The sequence below is a fragment of the Leishmania donovani genome, chromosome 34 (genome assembly GCF_000227135.1).
Source record: "Leishmania donovani BPK282A1 complete genome, chromosome 34".
Lineage (NCBI taxonomy): Eukaryota > Euglenozoa > Kinetoplastea > Trypanosomatida > Trypanosomatidae > Leishmania > Leishmania donovani.
In genome coordinates, this window is record NC_018261.1 from 653244 (window position 1) to 666443 (window position 13200).

The 13200-nt window shown below is 59.4% G+C and overlaps 4 protein-coding genes across 4 annotated transcripts; all 4 read right to left on the bottom strand.

Moving 5' to 3' along the window:
* Window positions 1-2: 2 nt before the first annotated feature.
* Window positions 3-302, bottom strand: LDBPK_341510 (d-isomer specific 2-hydroxyacid dehydrogenase-protein; the record flags this gene model as incomplete). Its single annotated transcript, XM_003864265.1, has 1 exon — window positions 3-302. A coding segment is annotated over one exon (300 nt), but the record flags the coding sequence as incomplete, so codon positions are not given.
* A 1362-nt stretch (window positions 303-1664) lies between these two features.
* On the bottom strand, window positions 1665-2498 carry LDBPK_341520 (hypothetical protein, conserved; the record flags this gene model as incomplete). Its single annotated transcript, XM_003864266.1, has 1 exon — window positions 1665-2498. The coding sequence occupies one exon, from the start codon at window positions 2496-2498 to the stop codon at window positions 1665-1667; it is 834 nt and encodes a 277-aa protein (XP_003864314.1).
* Window positions 2499-3468: 970 nt separating this feature from the next.
* LDBPK_341530 (tyrosine phosphatase isoform, putative) lies at window positions 3469-5199 on the bottom strand (the record flags this gene model as incomplete). The annotated part of the gene is made up of 1 exon (XM_003864267.1): window positions 3469-5199. The coding sequence occupies one exon, from the start codon at window positions 5197-5199 to the stop codon at window positions 3469-3471; it is 1731 nt and encodes a 576-aa protein (XP_003864315.1).
* Window positions 5200-8640: 3441 nt separating this feature from the next.
* LDBPK_341540 (hypothetical protein, conserved) lies at window positions 8641-11628 on the bottom strand (the record flags this gene model as incomplete). The annotated part of the gene is made up of 1 exon (XM_003864268.1): window positions 8641-11628. The coding sequence occupies one exon, from the start codon at window positions 11626-11628 to the stop codon at window positions 8641-8643; it is 2988 nt and encodes a 995-aa protein (XP_003864316.1).
* Between the last annotated feature and the right edge of the window lie 1572 nt (window positions 11629-13200).

Here is a 13200-nt window from a genome sequence, read left to right on the forward strand (position 1 = left end):
CCGGAGAGCTCCTGCTTCAGCTCCGAGAGCTTGTACGCGTCGACGCCGGCAGATAGGCTGTAGATGAGCTTCACGCGACGCTCCTCCTTGTCATAGTCGTCGCAAAGATCCTTGATGACAGCGTGGGCGCAGCTCCCCGAAACAACCATGAAAATGCCATCGTTGTCTGCCTTCACAGAAGCAAAGCAGCTGACATCGGTGCCGCACACGATTGCGGAGATCCTGCCCTCGAGCTGCTTCAGAACATCACACACCGCACCGCAGAGGTCATCATCGACGCAGACGCAAATGGTAGGGGCCATGCTGCCGACAGCGGAAGCACAGAATGGGCAGGAGCGTCGGAGGTGGAAGTTCGCAGGAAGGCCGGGAATGGCGGCGAGCGCACCTCTCTAGGTAGGAGGTTTTTACGGATAAAGGAACAAAGAGGAAAACAGCGAGAAAGAGAGGATAACACCAGTCTTGCAGACCCCTAGAACAAGAACAGAAGGCAGAAAACGGCAGAGACACTACAGGCGCCGTGGCAGTCAAAGGAAAAGAAAAACAAATCGAGTAAAATGTAGGAATCGACGCGGGTATCGTGCTAGTGGAGGGATGTGCAGCCGCGTCCACCGAAGGGCGAGCGTACAAATGGGAAGGGAAAAGAGTAGCCGGTGACAGAGGCGGGAGCAAAAACAAAAAAAAGTCAGAACACCGGATATGTAGACGATGCCGAAATGGGTACCGAATCACGTGATACCGAGACGAAACGGAGCGAGAGGGGCGTTCAGTGAGGTGAGAAAGCCTTCTCGATGTGAATGGCACAAATGACAAGAAGAGCTTGACAAGTGTAAAGATGTCGGCGACGAGAGAGAGAATGTCTGCTTGTGTGTGGTAGTGGTGGTGGGAAAAGAGAATTTGAAGATTCGTGAACGGAGGCGGAAGAATGCCAACGATGAGCATGATTAAGTTGCATTTTTCACGTCAAGCGACCTGTTTGAGCACGGCGGCATGTGTACGATTCCAGCTTGAGAGCAGAACGAGAAGCGGCAGCTGCAGCAGCGTGTTCCATAGTTTCCGCCGTCGAGCAGGACGTGCACATCAGTCTCGCAGCCACAAACGTGCCACCATGCGGCACTGGTAGGCAGTAGCGGTTATCCTGCACCTTCACGGTCGACTCTTTCACTTCGTATTGCCCAAGCGGCGGAGAAAGATCTTGGCATACGCATATCAAGAAAGCGAAGATGAAGGCGGTTCTAATGGAGAGCAGAAGCCGCACATACGCGGCATTCCGAATTTCTGCTCTCCGCTTTCATTCGCGGTAGCACGGGCACCGGCACAGAGTAGTCTTGAAGGAAACACCACATGAGGGGGGGGGGCACGACTCACATAGGCCCAATGTGGCCCAGTGAGGTAGTGTACATCAAATAAACACAGACAAAAAAGAGATTGCTGGAAAAACGCCACAACAGCGGGCGCACACTCCAAAGGCGGCGATGCAGACCAACAACAACGAGAGGTAGAGGGCATGCAAGCCCGGGGAGAGGCTTCTGCGGAACCCCGCGAGGAGGGGGCACGGTCCGCGCGCCGAAGGGTGAAGCTCCACGGAGACACGTCACAGACGAAACAAAAAACAGCCAGAAGTCGCGCTGTGTGCACCGCGACAGCCCTGGCGCTTTTCCCTGCGGCTAGTAGTCATCCTCCATGTAGTGGACGCGAAGGCACGTCTTGTGCATTGGGTTGTCGCACGACTTGGTCATCTTGCCGACGCACTGGCTGCTTGTCAGCGGGTAGGCCTCTAAGTTGTCAAACACGTACACCCCAGTGGCGTCGATAGAGACGTTTTTGGTGGTGAGCAACCGCTCTCGCTCCGCAACGCGGCCCATTGGCAGCAGCCGCGGTGGCGCGTATTTGCTTCCGCTATTTGCCGCGGCCCTCTCGCCGCCAGAGTCACTTGTGGAGGTCTGCGCGTCACCTGTGGAGTACCGGGTGGAGAGCATAGTACTGGCCATGGACTGGAGGTAGGCTACCTCTCGCTGCACCGCTGCGGAAACCTCATCGGCGCAGAAGCCGTTCGTTAAGGTGCCACCGTGCCCGCTGCAGCTGACGGTAAAGCCCATCGTAGACCGCTGCAGCGCCGCCGTCTTGTTACGACGCGTCGAGACGCCGGGCATGTCGAGCACTTCGTCGTTGGTGTAGACTTGCCTTTTCCGGTCCGGGAGCGCCAGCTCAGACGTTGCGTAGCAGTAGGTCTCGATGTTGCCAATGTCGCCGTGGTGGAAGAGAAGCATGCGTGGCGCTTCGGCGGCAAAGCAGCCGGGCGGCTTCGCCTCCGCGGTTTGTGCGGCTGTCAGTGACTTGTACGATGCGTTGTAGGTTGTGCTTGGGTCAAAATCGCCAGTGCCGCTGGTGGCGGGGACCGGCTGACCGAACTGACGGCGGTCCTCATCCCAGTTGTCGAGCAGGGTCGCGCAGTGGTAGGCTGACTTCACGCTCTGCTCACCTGTTTCCAAGACGGGCATTGCAGCTGGCGGTAGCGAGAGACGCGGATGTAATGGTATGCGCAGACACAAAGGTAAGTCGATGTGGAGTGATTAGGGTGGACAGTCGAGCGGGTGTAGGAGAGTGAGCTGTGGAGCGCTGAAATGGGAGAAGGGGGGAGGAAGGGTGCGGTAGCGCTTTACAGGAGTGCACGCGCTGGCAGGCCCGACCAGGCAGCCGAAGGGACAGGAGGAGGGGCGGGGGCGAGCGTGAAGTGCATGTGTTGCCAAATGGCGGGAGTGACGCGAAACAATGACAGGAGGAGAGGGGAGGGGAGCATGCTTGTCCATCATCGTTTGAGTTCAGCGAAGGACAAGCAAAGGCCTAGGCAGGGGCACTGCTAGGGTCGCGTACGCAGGCGAGCGAGAGGCACCGTAGAGTTGCGCGCCTTTTGCTCGGGGCGAGGAGCTTGCACCGGTAGGCCTCATAGAGAAAAAAAAAACGTCAAGGCTGATGAGCGCGGTACGAGGGACCCCGGTGGGAGGCGGTTCCGGAAAAGGGTGGGTGCGCCAAGCTCCACGTCCTTCACCAGCTTTCTTGACCTTTCCTCGTTCCTTTTTCGTGAGGATACACCGCGCCGGCGCTGCTGCTTTCAGCGCATCCCTTTCTCCTCTCGCTCTACCCGCCTCAAACACAAGCGTGCAACCGCATCAGCGCACAGAAGGTGGACGAGCAGAGATACCAAGCACATCTCCTCTCAGTTTCGACACGAAGATCTCACGGAGACGTGACACACAGCTATGTAAGCCTGTGAGCGAGCCACCTACTCATACAAACGAGAGAGGAGGAGTGAAGGACCTAGGAAAGTCGCACCGAAGACCTGTGCACCAGCTGCGACCTACGCTTCAAGCGGAGGTCAGGGGGCGGCCCAAGGGAGAGGCGCATGCGTTGCGGCGCAGACCAACGCACGCCTACATTGGTGGGCGCAGTGGTTCATCACCAGCGGCGCCATCATTCGCGTGCCGTGTACCCCCCTGGCGCATCCTCGAGCACCAACTCCACCGCAAACTCGGCGGGGTAGCGGTCACCTCTCGTATCCTTGAACGCCCCATCCAAATCTCGGCGCTCGAGCCGAATCGTCGAGTGTGTCTCCAATCCGGTGTGAATCCAGAACTGCACGGGCGGCCGCAGTGGGTTCGGGTTGTTCTTGTAGTAGAAGAACTTGAAGCAGACGTCGCCATCCACGGCCGGGATCTCATCCGGGAAGGCCAGCTCCAGCGTAGCCCCGGCTGCTCCCATAACGCGAAAAGACCGCGCGTCTGGCAGGTATCCAGTGCATCCGCTCTCCGTCGCGTCCATCTCGTTGGCCTCCTGGTATACCACCTCCTCGTCATTGTGGAAAAGGTCTTTGATTTGGGTGCGCCAGTTATACGTGCGCGAGTCCGGAACTGCGGCGTTGAAGGTGACGGTGCGGTTGGTGAGGTATACGACGCGCCTCTCGGTACACGGCTTCACGATGACGGTCATCCACAAGTGCTCCACTCCGCGCCGCACCCAAAGCGGCGGGATGTTGTGCAGCACGAGTCGGCGAACGCGACGCGGGTGAGACGGGATTATCATTCCAGGCTGTTCGTTGATGAGGCGCTCAAAGTAGCGAACGTAGCGCTCCTGTGAGGGGGTCTGCACGCCTTGCAGCTTCTGCGCGCCGATGCGGCTGCGTAGAAGACTGAAGTGGCGCATGGCAGCGTCGGCGCTGCGGCATTGGCCACAGTACATGAGGTACGCGCAGATCATCGTGCCAGTGCGTCCTTTACCACCCTTACAGTGCACCGCGACAGCCCGCCTGTACGGGTCGGCCATGACGTAGTCAGCAACTTCGCAGCAAAAGGAAATCATGAGAGGCACCTCCGCTGGGTTGTGGTCATCCACAGGGTAGGTAGACTGGCGCGGGAACGGCGCGGTGCAGCGTTCCGAGCAGAGCGTGATGACGTGCGAGGAGAGGCGCGCGTACTTGCGGCGGAGAAAGTGCACCACCTCATTCCACGGATTTCGGTACAAAGCCTCCGTTCCTCTCGCCGGCCACCCCATCGCAATCACGTTGCGGGTTATGTATGCCATGTCTAGGACAACGCCCTCGGCAATGTAGCAGCGACGTTCGGAGGCGCAAAACACACGCAGTGCCCGGGAGACCTGAATGACGGTGATGCGTGCCATGAACATCCAATGCACTACGAGCAGCAGCACACACAAGACGTTTGCCGGGGAAAGCGCGTGGATGCTCGTCACGATAAGCCCCACGATCAGCCACGCGAGTTCCCACCAGAACCTCGCGGCGAAGCGCGCGCCCCGTTCGTAGGCCCACATCGAGAGCACCTCAATGTCGATCACGGTACTGTAGACGAGTAGAAACATCGGCGAGTGGTGTGTGCGAACCGCTATGAAAAGAAGAAATAACAAGGTGGGCACGAGCAGCGCCGCCTGCACGTACAGACTAAGGAAAAAGTTGTACACTATTCGGCAGACGTAGTCGACAGTTGTTTCACCTGGGTTTGTGAAACGCATGTCCTGCGGGTTGGCAACGGACACGTAGTAGTTGTTCACCATGGCAAGCTCATTCGTCACCTCTTGCGGGATTTCATTCTGCACATGAAGGTACCGTGTGCGGTCGCGAAGGTAGTGCTCCACCTTCTCGCACAATGTGGTGGGCACCTGCGGTGTCATGTCCACGAGCTCGGAGTTCATCGCCCTGTGCTACAGCGAGCGCTGTACGGCTTGACGGCATACAAAGATGGGGCGTCGCAAGAGACTGCGGCTGCGTCACGGCCGCTTCCTTGGAGGCGGGCGAATGTATCTTCGCAGACGTGACTCTTGCTGAGAGAGTGGGTAGGGTAGTGGTGGTAGTGGTGTGTGTGTGTGGGGGGGGGGAGTGAGGTGGACCCTTTGCTTCGTTGCCGTTCTCTTTTTCCTTTTCTTTCAATACAGAGGGAGAGCGAGTGGCTCAATCAGGGAAGACACACAAAAGGAGGACGAGCGAGCGAGTGAGAGAGCGAATCGGCGATATCCATAAGAATGTGGAGTGAGGACAAGGAGGGACAAGAGAGAGCGCGCGCGCAAGAGGAGGATGCGGGAGGGGGGGGGGCGTGATACGACAAAAAGAAGGACGCATCGATGGAATAGAAGATTTGAAGCTATGGGATGCGAGTGTTGTGGGCACATCAAAAAAGAGAGATGTGGTGTAGGCGCCTCCAGTGTATTCCGAACAGACCCACCGACACAAAAGCAAGCACACAAATCGGATCTTCAACACATTAAAACGGAGACTAAGCGGATAACCAGAAGTGGTGGTGGTGGGGACGGGGCTGATGTTGTACATGCGCCAGCATCAGCTCCTGCGTTCTCCCTAGATTTTCAGCTTCCCTTTATCAGCTCGACTGCGTCAGCGCCACACGTTTGGAAACCAAGGCTTGGTTCAGCACACAAGAGAATCGGAAAGGAAAGGCAACGGAGGTTGGGGTGACAGGCGGGAGGTATGAGAGCGCCAGCAACAAAAAAAAGAGTTGCCTTGAGGTAGAGGGAAAATGCAGAGAGAGGTGAGGACTGATACGCTGGTGCGCGGAATTAGCGTCTTATATGTCAGCTTCGCCTGCAGCGCGTGCACGTGCGTCGGAGGAGGCAAGCACAAGTCCGTGCATCAGCTGCCTTGCTTTGTGACCTTGGCGTGAAGGAAAATGGCGCATCACTCGTTGAAGAGAAGCGCATTTCACCAGACCCCTGATGAACACAAACCTAACGAGAAAGAACAGAACCAGAGAAAGCACGTGGCCCTCCAATACACAAGACTCGACGTCGCAGCATCGTCTCATCTCCTCGTTGCTGGCCAGCCATATGAGCAGGTTCATCTCTCCTGTATCCTTTCCTCATGCGTCCTTCAGGACGTGCCATTTTATTCTCTTTGCTGGCTCTCGTAGAGTGTGACATGCGATGCGCTAGAGGAGTATGGATTGCAGCGTGAGAAGAGAGAACGTGGGAAGGGTGGGCGGTGTGGCACACGTACAGCCCCTGCTCGACCATCAGAGATGGTGGTGGGCAAAGGCGCCCACGGAGCGAGCGAGGAAAACCAGCACCATCGAAGAGAGAGCTCGGCCTAACAGCGCGATCATCGAACAACACCGACAGCACGAGACACGCACGGGGCACACACGCTTCTGCGGACCCACACCGGAGGCGGAAAGGCAGACGGGTACAAAGATGGCCACGACGCGGGAACAAAGCACACGACAAGAAAACAAAAGCGCAAGCAGGGACGACGCAGGTCGAAAGCGTGCCGGCACACCGGCAAGAAATCCACCGTAATTCATTCGCAGATTTCTTCCGGTGCCACTCATCGAAACCAGGCTACCTACAGCCATGAGCCCTTTTTTTCTTTTGCTTCTCCATGTGTCACGCTGCCAGGCAACAAGCTACAAAAAAAAATAATAATAATACACTACAGCTCATCTATGTGGCACTCCAGCTACGTCCACGTCGTCGAGGACGAGCCGTCCTGCCGCCGCATCGGCGCCACACCCACCGGGCCCTGTGAGACCTCGCAGCGTCTGCCTGTATGCCGTGCTTCTCTCCCTCGGTCTCCTGAAGGCCGCTGCATCCCGTCACGTACGGCGTGGCGCCTCGCCACCCACCCCCCACAGTGAACTCCGCGTGACTGGATGATGTAGTGCAGGCTGCTCTGGTGATGCTTCCGGCATCTGCGCCTCACGAGCCCCCATTTGGTCGGCTGGAGCGGATACGGCATGTTTTGCGCACATGCACTGTGGGCTCTCTTCGCGCCTCGCCCGTCGGTCACTGTTGCGCCTCGCCCCTCTGCATGCGATGCGCGGATGCGATGTGGCATGCCAGCTGTGCATGGCGGCGCTCGCGCTGTTGTGGAGTGGGGGCTGCGTGCCTGGACGGCTTGCCCGCATGTTGCCGCGACGGGCCGGCCGCTGCTGTGCGTGTGGGGCGGAGGGGCCCCGCCGACACGCGTGTCGCATGCGCGCACGGGGAGCTCACAGCCTGCCGTTCTGTGGGGGCACAGAGGGTGTGGTGTGGGCAGCGCCAAGCTCCCGACGGGGGCAGCTCGTGCAGCGCGTGCGAGACGTGCGTGCCGAGGTGACTGCCTGCAAGGTCGTTGCGTGCGACGGGGTGTGCTTCGCTGGGCGGGTGCGGAGGCTCTGGCCGAGCGGGGTCTCCCCTGTCGTCTTGCAAGCTCAGCAGCCGTGCTGTTGTGGTGTGGGACGGCTGCCGCGAAGAGCCTCTTGTGTCAGCGCGCCGCATCGTCTGGCGCGGTTTCGGGGGATGCCGGCGTGGCGTGGGAGACGGGTGACCGGGACCGCCATCCGTGCAGCTGGCGTCGGCGCCTCTCTGGCGTGGCTGTTTATGCGGTTTCGACCTCCCCGTCGGTGTGCACCAAGTCAGAGTGGCCACCGACACGCTGAAATGCGAGGCGCACGAGACGGGCCACCGCAGCGCCAGCGCACGTGCTCACGTCCGTCGCACTGTGCCGTCCTCCACGGTTGCGGGACCCGTGCCAGGTGCCATGAGGGTGGGAGAGCGACCCCTCAGCAAGGGCGACCACACACGTGCTTCTCTTTCTCGCCGCAGGTGAGGCGTGGACACCACTGCTGCAGGCTCGGTGCTGTCGCGGCACGCAAGGGCGCCGCCGCCCCTTGCCCGTGCGCATCTGTGCGTGCATGATCGCGATAGCGCATCGCGGCGGCACGTGACCTGCTGTGCATCTGTGTTGCACCATCTGTGCACCAGCGGGTAGGGGAGAGCTGCGGAGGCGTTGTGACGACACCGCCGTGCGGCGTGTGCACCTCCCGTTCCAGAAGAGCCAAGGCGACCACAGCAGACAGAAAGAACCGGGTTTCCATTTCACAAAAGGCCTCCATCCTCAGTAGAAAGAAACTAAAATAAATGCTGATTACACCTCCCCAAACGAAGGAGGCGGCGGCCAAGCATGACTTTAGCGGGAGCAACGCTTCACAGCTCATCCCTGGTATGCCCTTCCCCCCTCCCACCCTCTACCGTGCCGCCGAGATGAATGTAAGAGGGGAGAGCAGAGAGCACAAGTCGCAGCCTCGGCACGTACCCTTCGCCCTTCGTTTTCGCTCCCAAGTACTTGCCCGGCGCTCCGTTTCTTCTTCACTGCAGCGATACACTCAGGCGGACATAGCCAATCGTGTTTGACTCCACATCCGTCGACGTCGGCCCTACCGCGCTTCCAGGTGTCCGCTCACAAACGACACGGTAGTAGCCATCGAGCGTCTTGAGGTAGCGCAGCGGACGGAGGTCCACCCGGCACGTGCCCATGTATGCCGCGCACTCCCAGAAGTGCTCCTCTTGTTGACGGACGCCTGTCCCGCGCGACCTGCTATGCCCACTGCCGGCACCACCGTTCGTGACGATAGTTCCACTCGCCGCGAAGGTTTGGCGGGAGAGGTCGGAGTGCCACACGGCCAGCTGTAGCTCGTCCAGCACATCGGCGAGACCGTGGGTCACTGCGGCCGCTGCGGTGCCGTTACCCGTGGGCACAGTCATTTCCGGTAGTTGCAGAGTCACTTCGTAGTTGTAGCTCGGGTTGCTGCTCTCCTTCGCGACAGCGCTGCGGTCGTAAAAGCCGCCGCGCGCCTCGTCAACATACCAGTTGTGAATCGACTGTCTGCTTGACGATGGTGCACTGGCGCCACGTGAGGTGGGCGCTGCCGTCTTTGATTTCGTACACCACGTCTCTGCGACGCGGTACACCTCCTCGATGGTGACGAAGGAGTTCGGCTCGGCGTAGCTTGTCACACCCTCCACGCCTGCCTCCGGTATGGACCGTGGCCGCGCGGAGATGATGGGGAAGTGGCCAACCCCGCTACCGGTAACAGCGCCGTGGCCACGACCTTGCGCCACCGCCACACGCGGCAGCTCCGCAGCACTGTACACTACGACGCGCAGGCGCCTGAGCTCTCTCGTGGTGCTGGATGACGAGTTGCCCACTGGAGAATGCGAGACGTGCGGGGGGTAAATGCCGGCGATTGAGCTTGCTTCCTCTCCCGCTGACGCGTCCTGCACGTGGCCACGCTCAGTAGAAGACTTGTGCTTCGACACGCTGACAGCGTTCTCCTTTGCCGGCCGCGTGTCTGAGGCGCATGCAGCGATACTGCTGGGCGGGACAGCGTCGCTCGCCGGCGTGCGGAGGGAGCTGTTTATCGTACCTCGGACTACATTCCACGATGCTTGGTGTTGATGCTGTTGCTGCTGAGCAGGAGCATCCAGCACGGTGCTGGTGGCGGTGCTGTGGTTCACACCGTGGGGCCGCACACGTACATCAAGCTGTGCGAAGACGTTGGATGTGTCGGCAACAGGGTCGCGAAAGACGACAGCACGCGATTGGCGGTAAAGCCCAATCACCGAGAGCCCTAGCAGCTCCTCTTTTGCCACGTGACGCGGTCCCTGGACGTCCCAACCATCGTTCTCGTTATCCAGTTCCAGCTCGCTCATCACCTTGTAGGCCTCGACGACGAGTTTACTGTGGTCTTCGAAAAAACTGCACACGTCGAAAAGCAGGCAAATGAATGGCTGCTGCACCGGCACCGGGTGCACAAAGGACGAGAGAGGGCCGGATGAAGGCTCCAACGTTGTGATATCGCTACTCAGGCGGACGTTGATGCGAATCTTGTGCAAGTCCGCCGTAAGGGAGGTCTGGGCAAAGGAGAAGTTGGAGAAGCACAGCTCCACTGCAGCTCGTGTGCCGTGGACACTACCGTCGTTCGCGATGGGCAACACCTCCACGGCGGTCTCAGACGCCGCTCCAACAGCTGAACTGCGGACGAGATGCTGCCCCACTGCAGCCGGTGCGGCAGGAGAACTGCTTGGTACTGTTGACTGCTGCTGCTGCTGAATGCCCCGCCGATCGCGGGCTTCGGCATCCTTTTGCATCTGCAAGGCAAACTTCTCCTCGTCACTGTCCGCTGACGTGTAGACGACGCCGCTTCCATCGCTGATATCCTCATCGGCGTCGTCGGCAAGCACACCGGTTCCTACATCTTCGAAACTCACATGGCCGTGGCCGACTCCTCGGTGCCTATTGACCGTCATGTCGGTTGAAGAATCGAAGTTGTCGAGGCTCAGACCGCGAGCTGCTGCCTCCATCTGCGCTCGCAACCGCAGTCCTTGTTGAAGCAGCTGGTGCGTGACGGCTGACTTATCCCGCAGCAGGGCCGTGCCGTGGTGGCCTACATGCCCACTATGACGCCCGCGCCGACGCGCCGTTTCTCTGGCGGCTGGGCTGAGTAAGGAGGAGACAGGCGATTCGGCTGCGGCAGTCTCTGTGGACGTCGAGGAAGTCTCCGTAGGTGGGTGCGCTGCATCCTCCCCTGTGCGCCCTGGATGCCGGTGAGAGCGGCGTGTCTTGGCTCGCGGAAGTGGTACGTGACCGCCATCTTTGCCCTCGTGGCGCTTATGCTTGGTGGCCGCAGTCGGCTCAGCTGATGGCTGTCGCGAGCTTGGGTAGTACTCCACGGTGACTGTGAGCTTAACCTTGCCGACGGCTAGTTCCACATACTTGCTCAGGTCCGCTTCTGCGGCGGAGAGGCGGGCTCGCCGGTGCATTACTGGAAACCACCCCTTCACGGGGTGGCCCGGCTGGAGTGTGTCAAGGGTAATCCTGCACCTTCCCACCGTGACAGGAGGCCGACCGCTGTAGCTCGACGGCACAAACACATCGAGCTGTACTCCCTGCTGCGGCGACTCTGTCATGCGCTCGAGATAGGCCCCGAACTGTGTTGCCGCCATCTTGATCGGGTACACCATCGTGACCGGGCCGCGCCGAAGTTGTGGCGTGGCTGGCTGCCCTTGTGCGGAGGGACGAGTTTCGCCCCAAAAGATGGGGCCCACAGAGCAGTAGTCGACTGGCACCACAAAGTGGTTTGGGCTGCGCGAAAAAGATGCGGTGGCGGTCTCTGCCCCGCCTACGTCCGTTGCAGCGACGGCACTAGCAGAGTCGGGGGCCTCAAAGAGTTGCACTAAGGGGCTGTGGTTGATGACTTCATCGTCCAGAATGAGCTGATCTATGCGAAGACGCAGCTCGCCTCTCGTGGGAGCGACAAGGCCAGGCGGCAACGGGGTGCCGTACAAGACCCGCATGTCTGAGGCGAAGAAGTTAGAGGGCCGACGATTTCAGTTGCGTCTCCAGCGGCCTGTTCGGCATTTGATTCTTGTTTCGCCCCTCCCTCCCTGTCGTCTCGGCCACAGAGGCACCGTTACACAGAGCACGACACGGCAAGCGACAGGCACGCCAAACAAAGTAACTAGACGCCAGCGCGCGAGGTGGTCGGGAAGACGTGCAGAAGGACTGGCAGAAACGTCCCAGTGCAATACAACATAGCAGCACCCACAACACAAAAGCCCTTGGAACCACCACGGCACAAAGGAAGTGAGGGAGGAACGGATTATGAGCAGCTATACAACTACAGTGGGCAAGAAAGCGTGAGAGGAGCGAGGGAGAGCGGTGGGGGAGTGTGAGGGTGTGGGGTAGGGTGGTTTGGACAGAAGCGGCGTTGTGATGGTTGTCTGCCTATGCGTACTCCTGTGCGTCCGTCAAAGCACGACAGAGACGGGAGAGGGAGCGGGGAGGCCGGCGGCGGCGGCGGCGGAAAAGAAGGGTGGGGAACAACAGACCAAAATGAGCCTCCGATGGGAATGATAACGAAGCGATGTGTGTGTGTGTGTGTGTCTGTAGAGAGGGGGGGGGTGGGGGAGACGAAAGATACACACAAGCACAAAAGAAAGGGGGGGCGGGCCGGCGTCACCCAAACACACACACACACACGCGCACACGCACACACAAAAACTCGAGCGAATCAAGCGCGATAGCTGACGGTGAGATGTGAGAGAGAAGATGGATAAGGCAGAACTGCGAAGGACTGTGGAGGAGGCGAAGAATTCGGAAGAGGTGAAGGGCAGGTCGGGTCGGGGAAGAGAAGGCATCAAAAGAGCTGAAAACCTGACAAAGAGCCCTGCGCTAATACAGTGAAAGAGAAACAGTCTTGTGAACCAACGTGATTGCTGTTGTGTGCGCATATGCGTGCCTGTCTTGTTGAGGCGCACTGTGCGGGGTGGGGAGGGTGGGGAGAGAAAGAGTAGGAAAGGGAAGCGGCTGGCCACGCGCACTCGCGCTTGTCCCCTTCTGCATGGGCAACCGAGAAAGAAGAGGGATAGAGGAGGCATCGGTAGAGCACAATGAGCATTGCTCCCTCCAAAAAATACAGAGAGGCAGACACAAACTGCTGGAAGAGCACCACCGTGACATTGACCCGTGCCTGTGAACACACCACCCCGTGTGCCGTGCGAAAGAGAGGAGGAGGGCAACACAGCTTCTGCTGTTACCAACTGGCGAGGGCAGAAGCCACTGCTTCGCGCCGGAAAGATAAGCGCGGTCGCGCACCCTCGACATATTTTCTGTTTTTGATTGTGCGCTTATCTACTGTGCGCGTCCCTGTGTAATGGTATGTATGCGCGCACGCCTGCGTGAAAGGCCCGAGTGGTGCCGCAGCGACACGACGACGCCTGCTGTTGTTGACGAGACAGGCGCTAGCGCTACGTAGGCCCTCCTAACTTTGCCTGCCTGCCTCTCGATTTCCCTCCTTGTTGCCTTTCTACTGTGCGACAGTCAGCCAAGATGCCCTCCATAATAAAGCGGGTTTTGTTTGGAGAGTC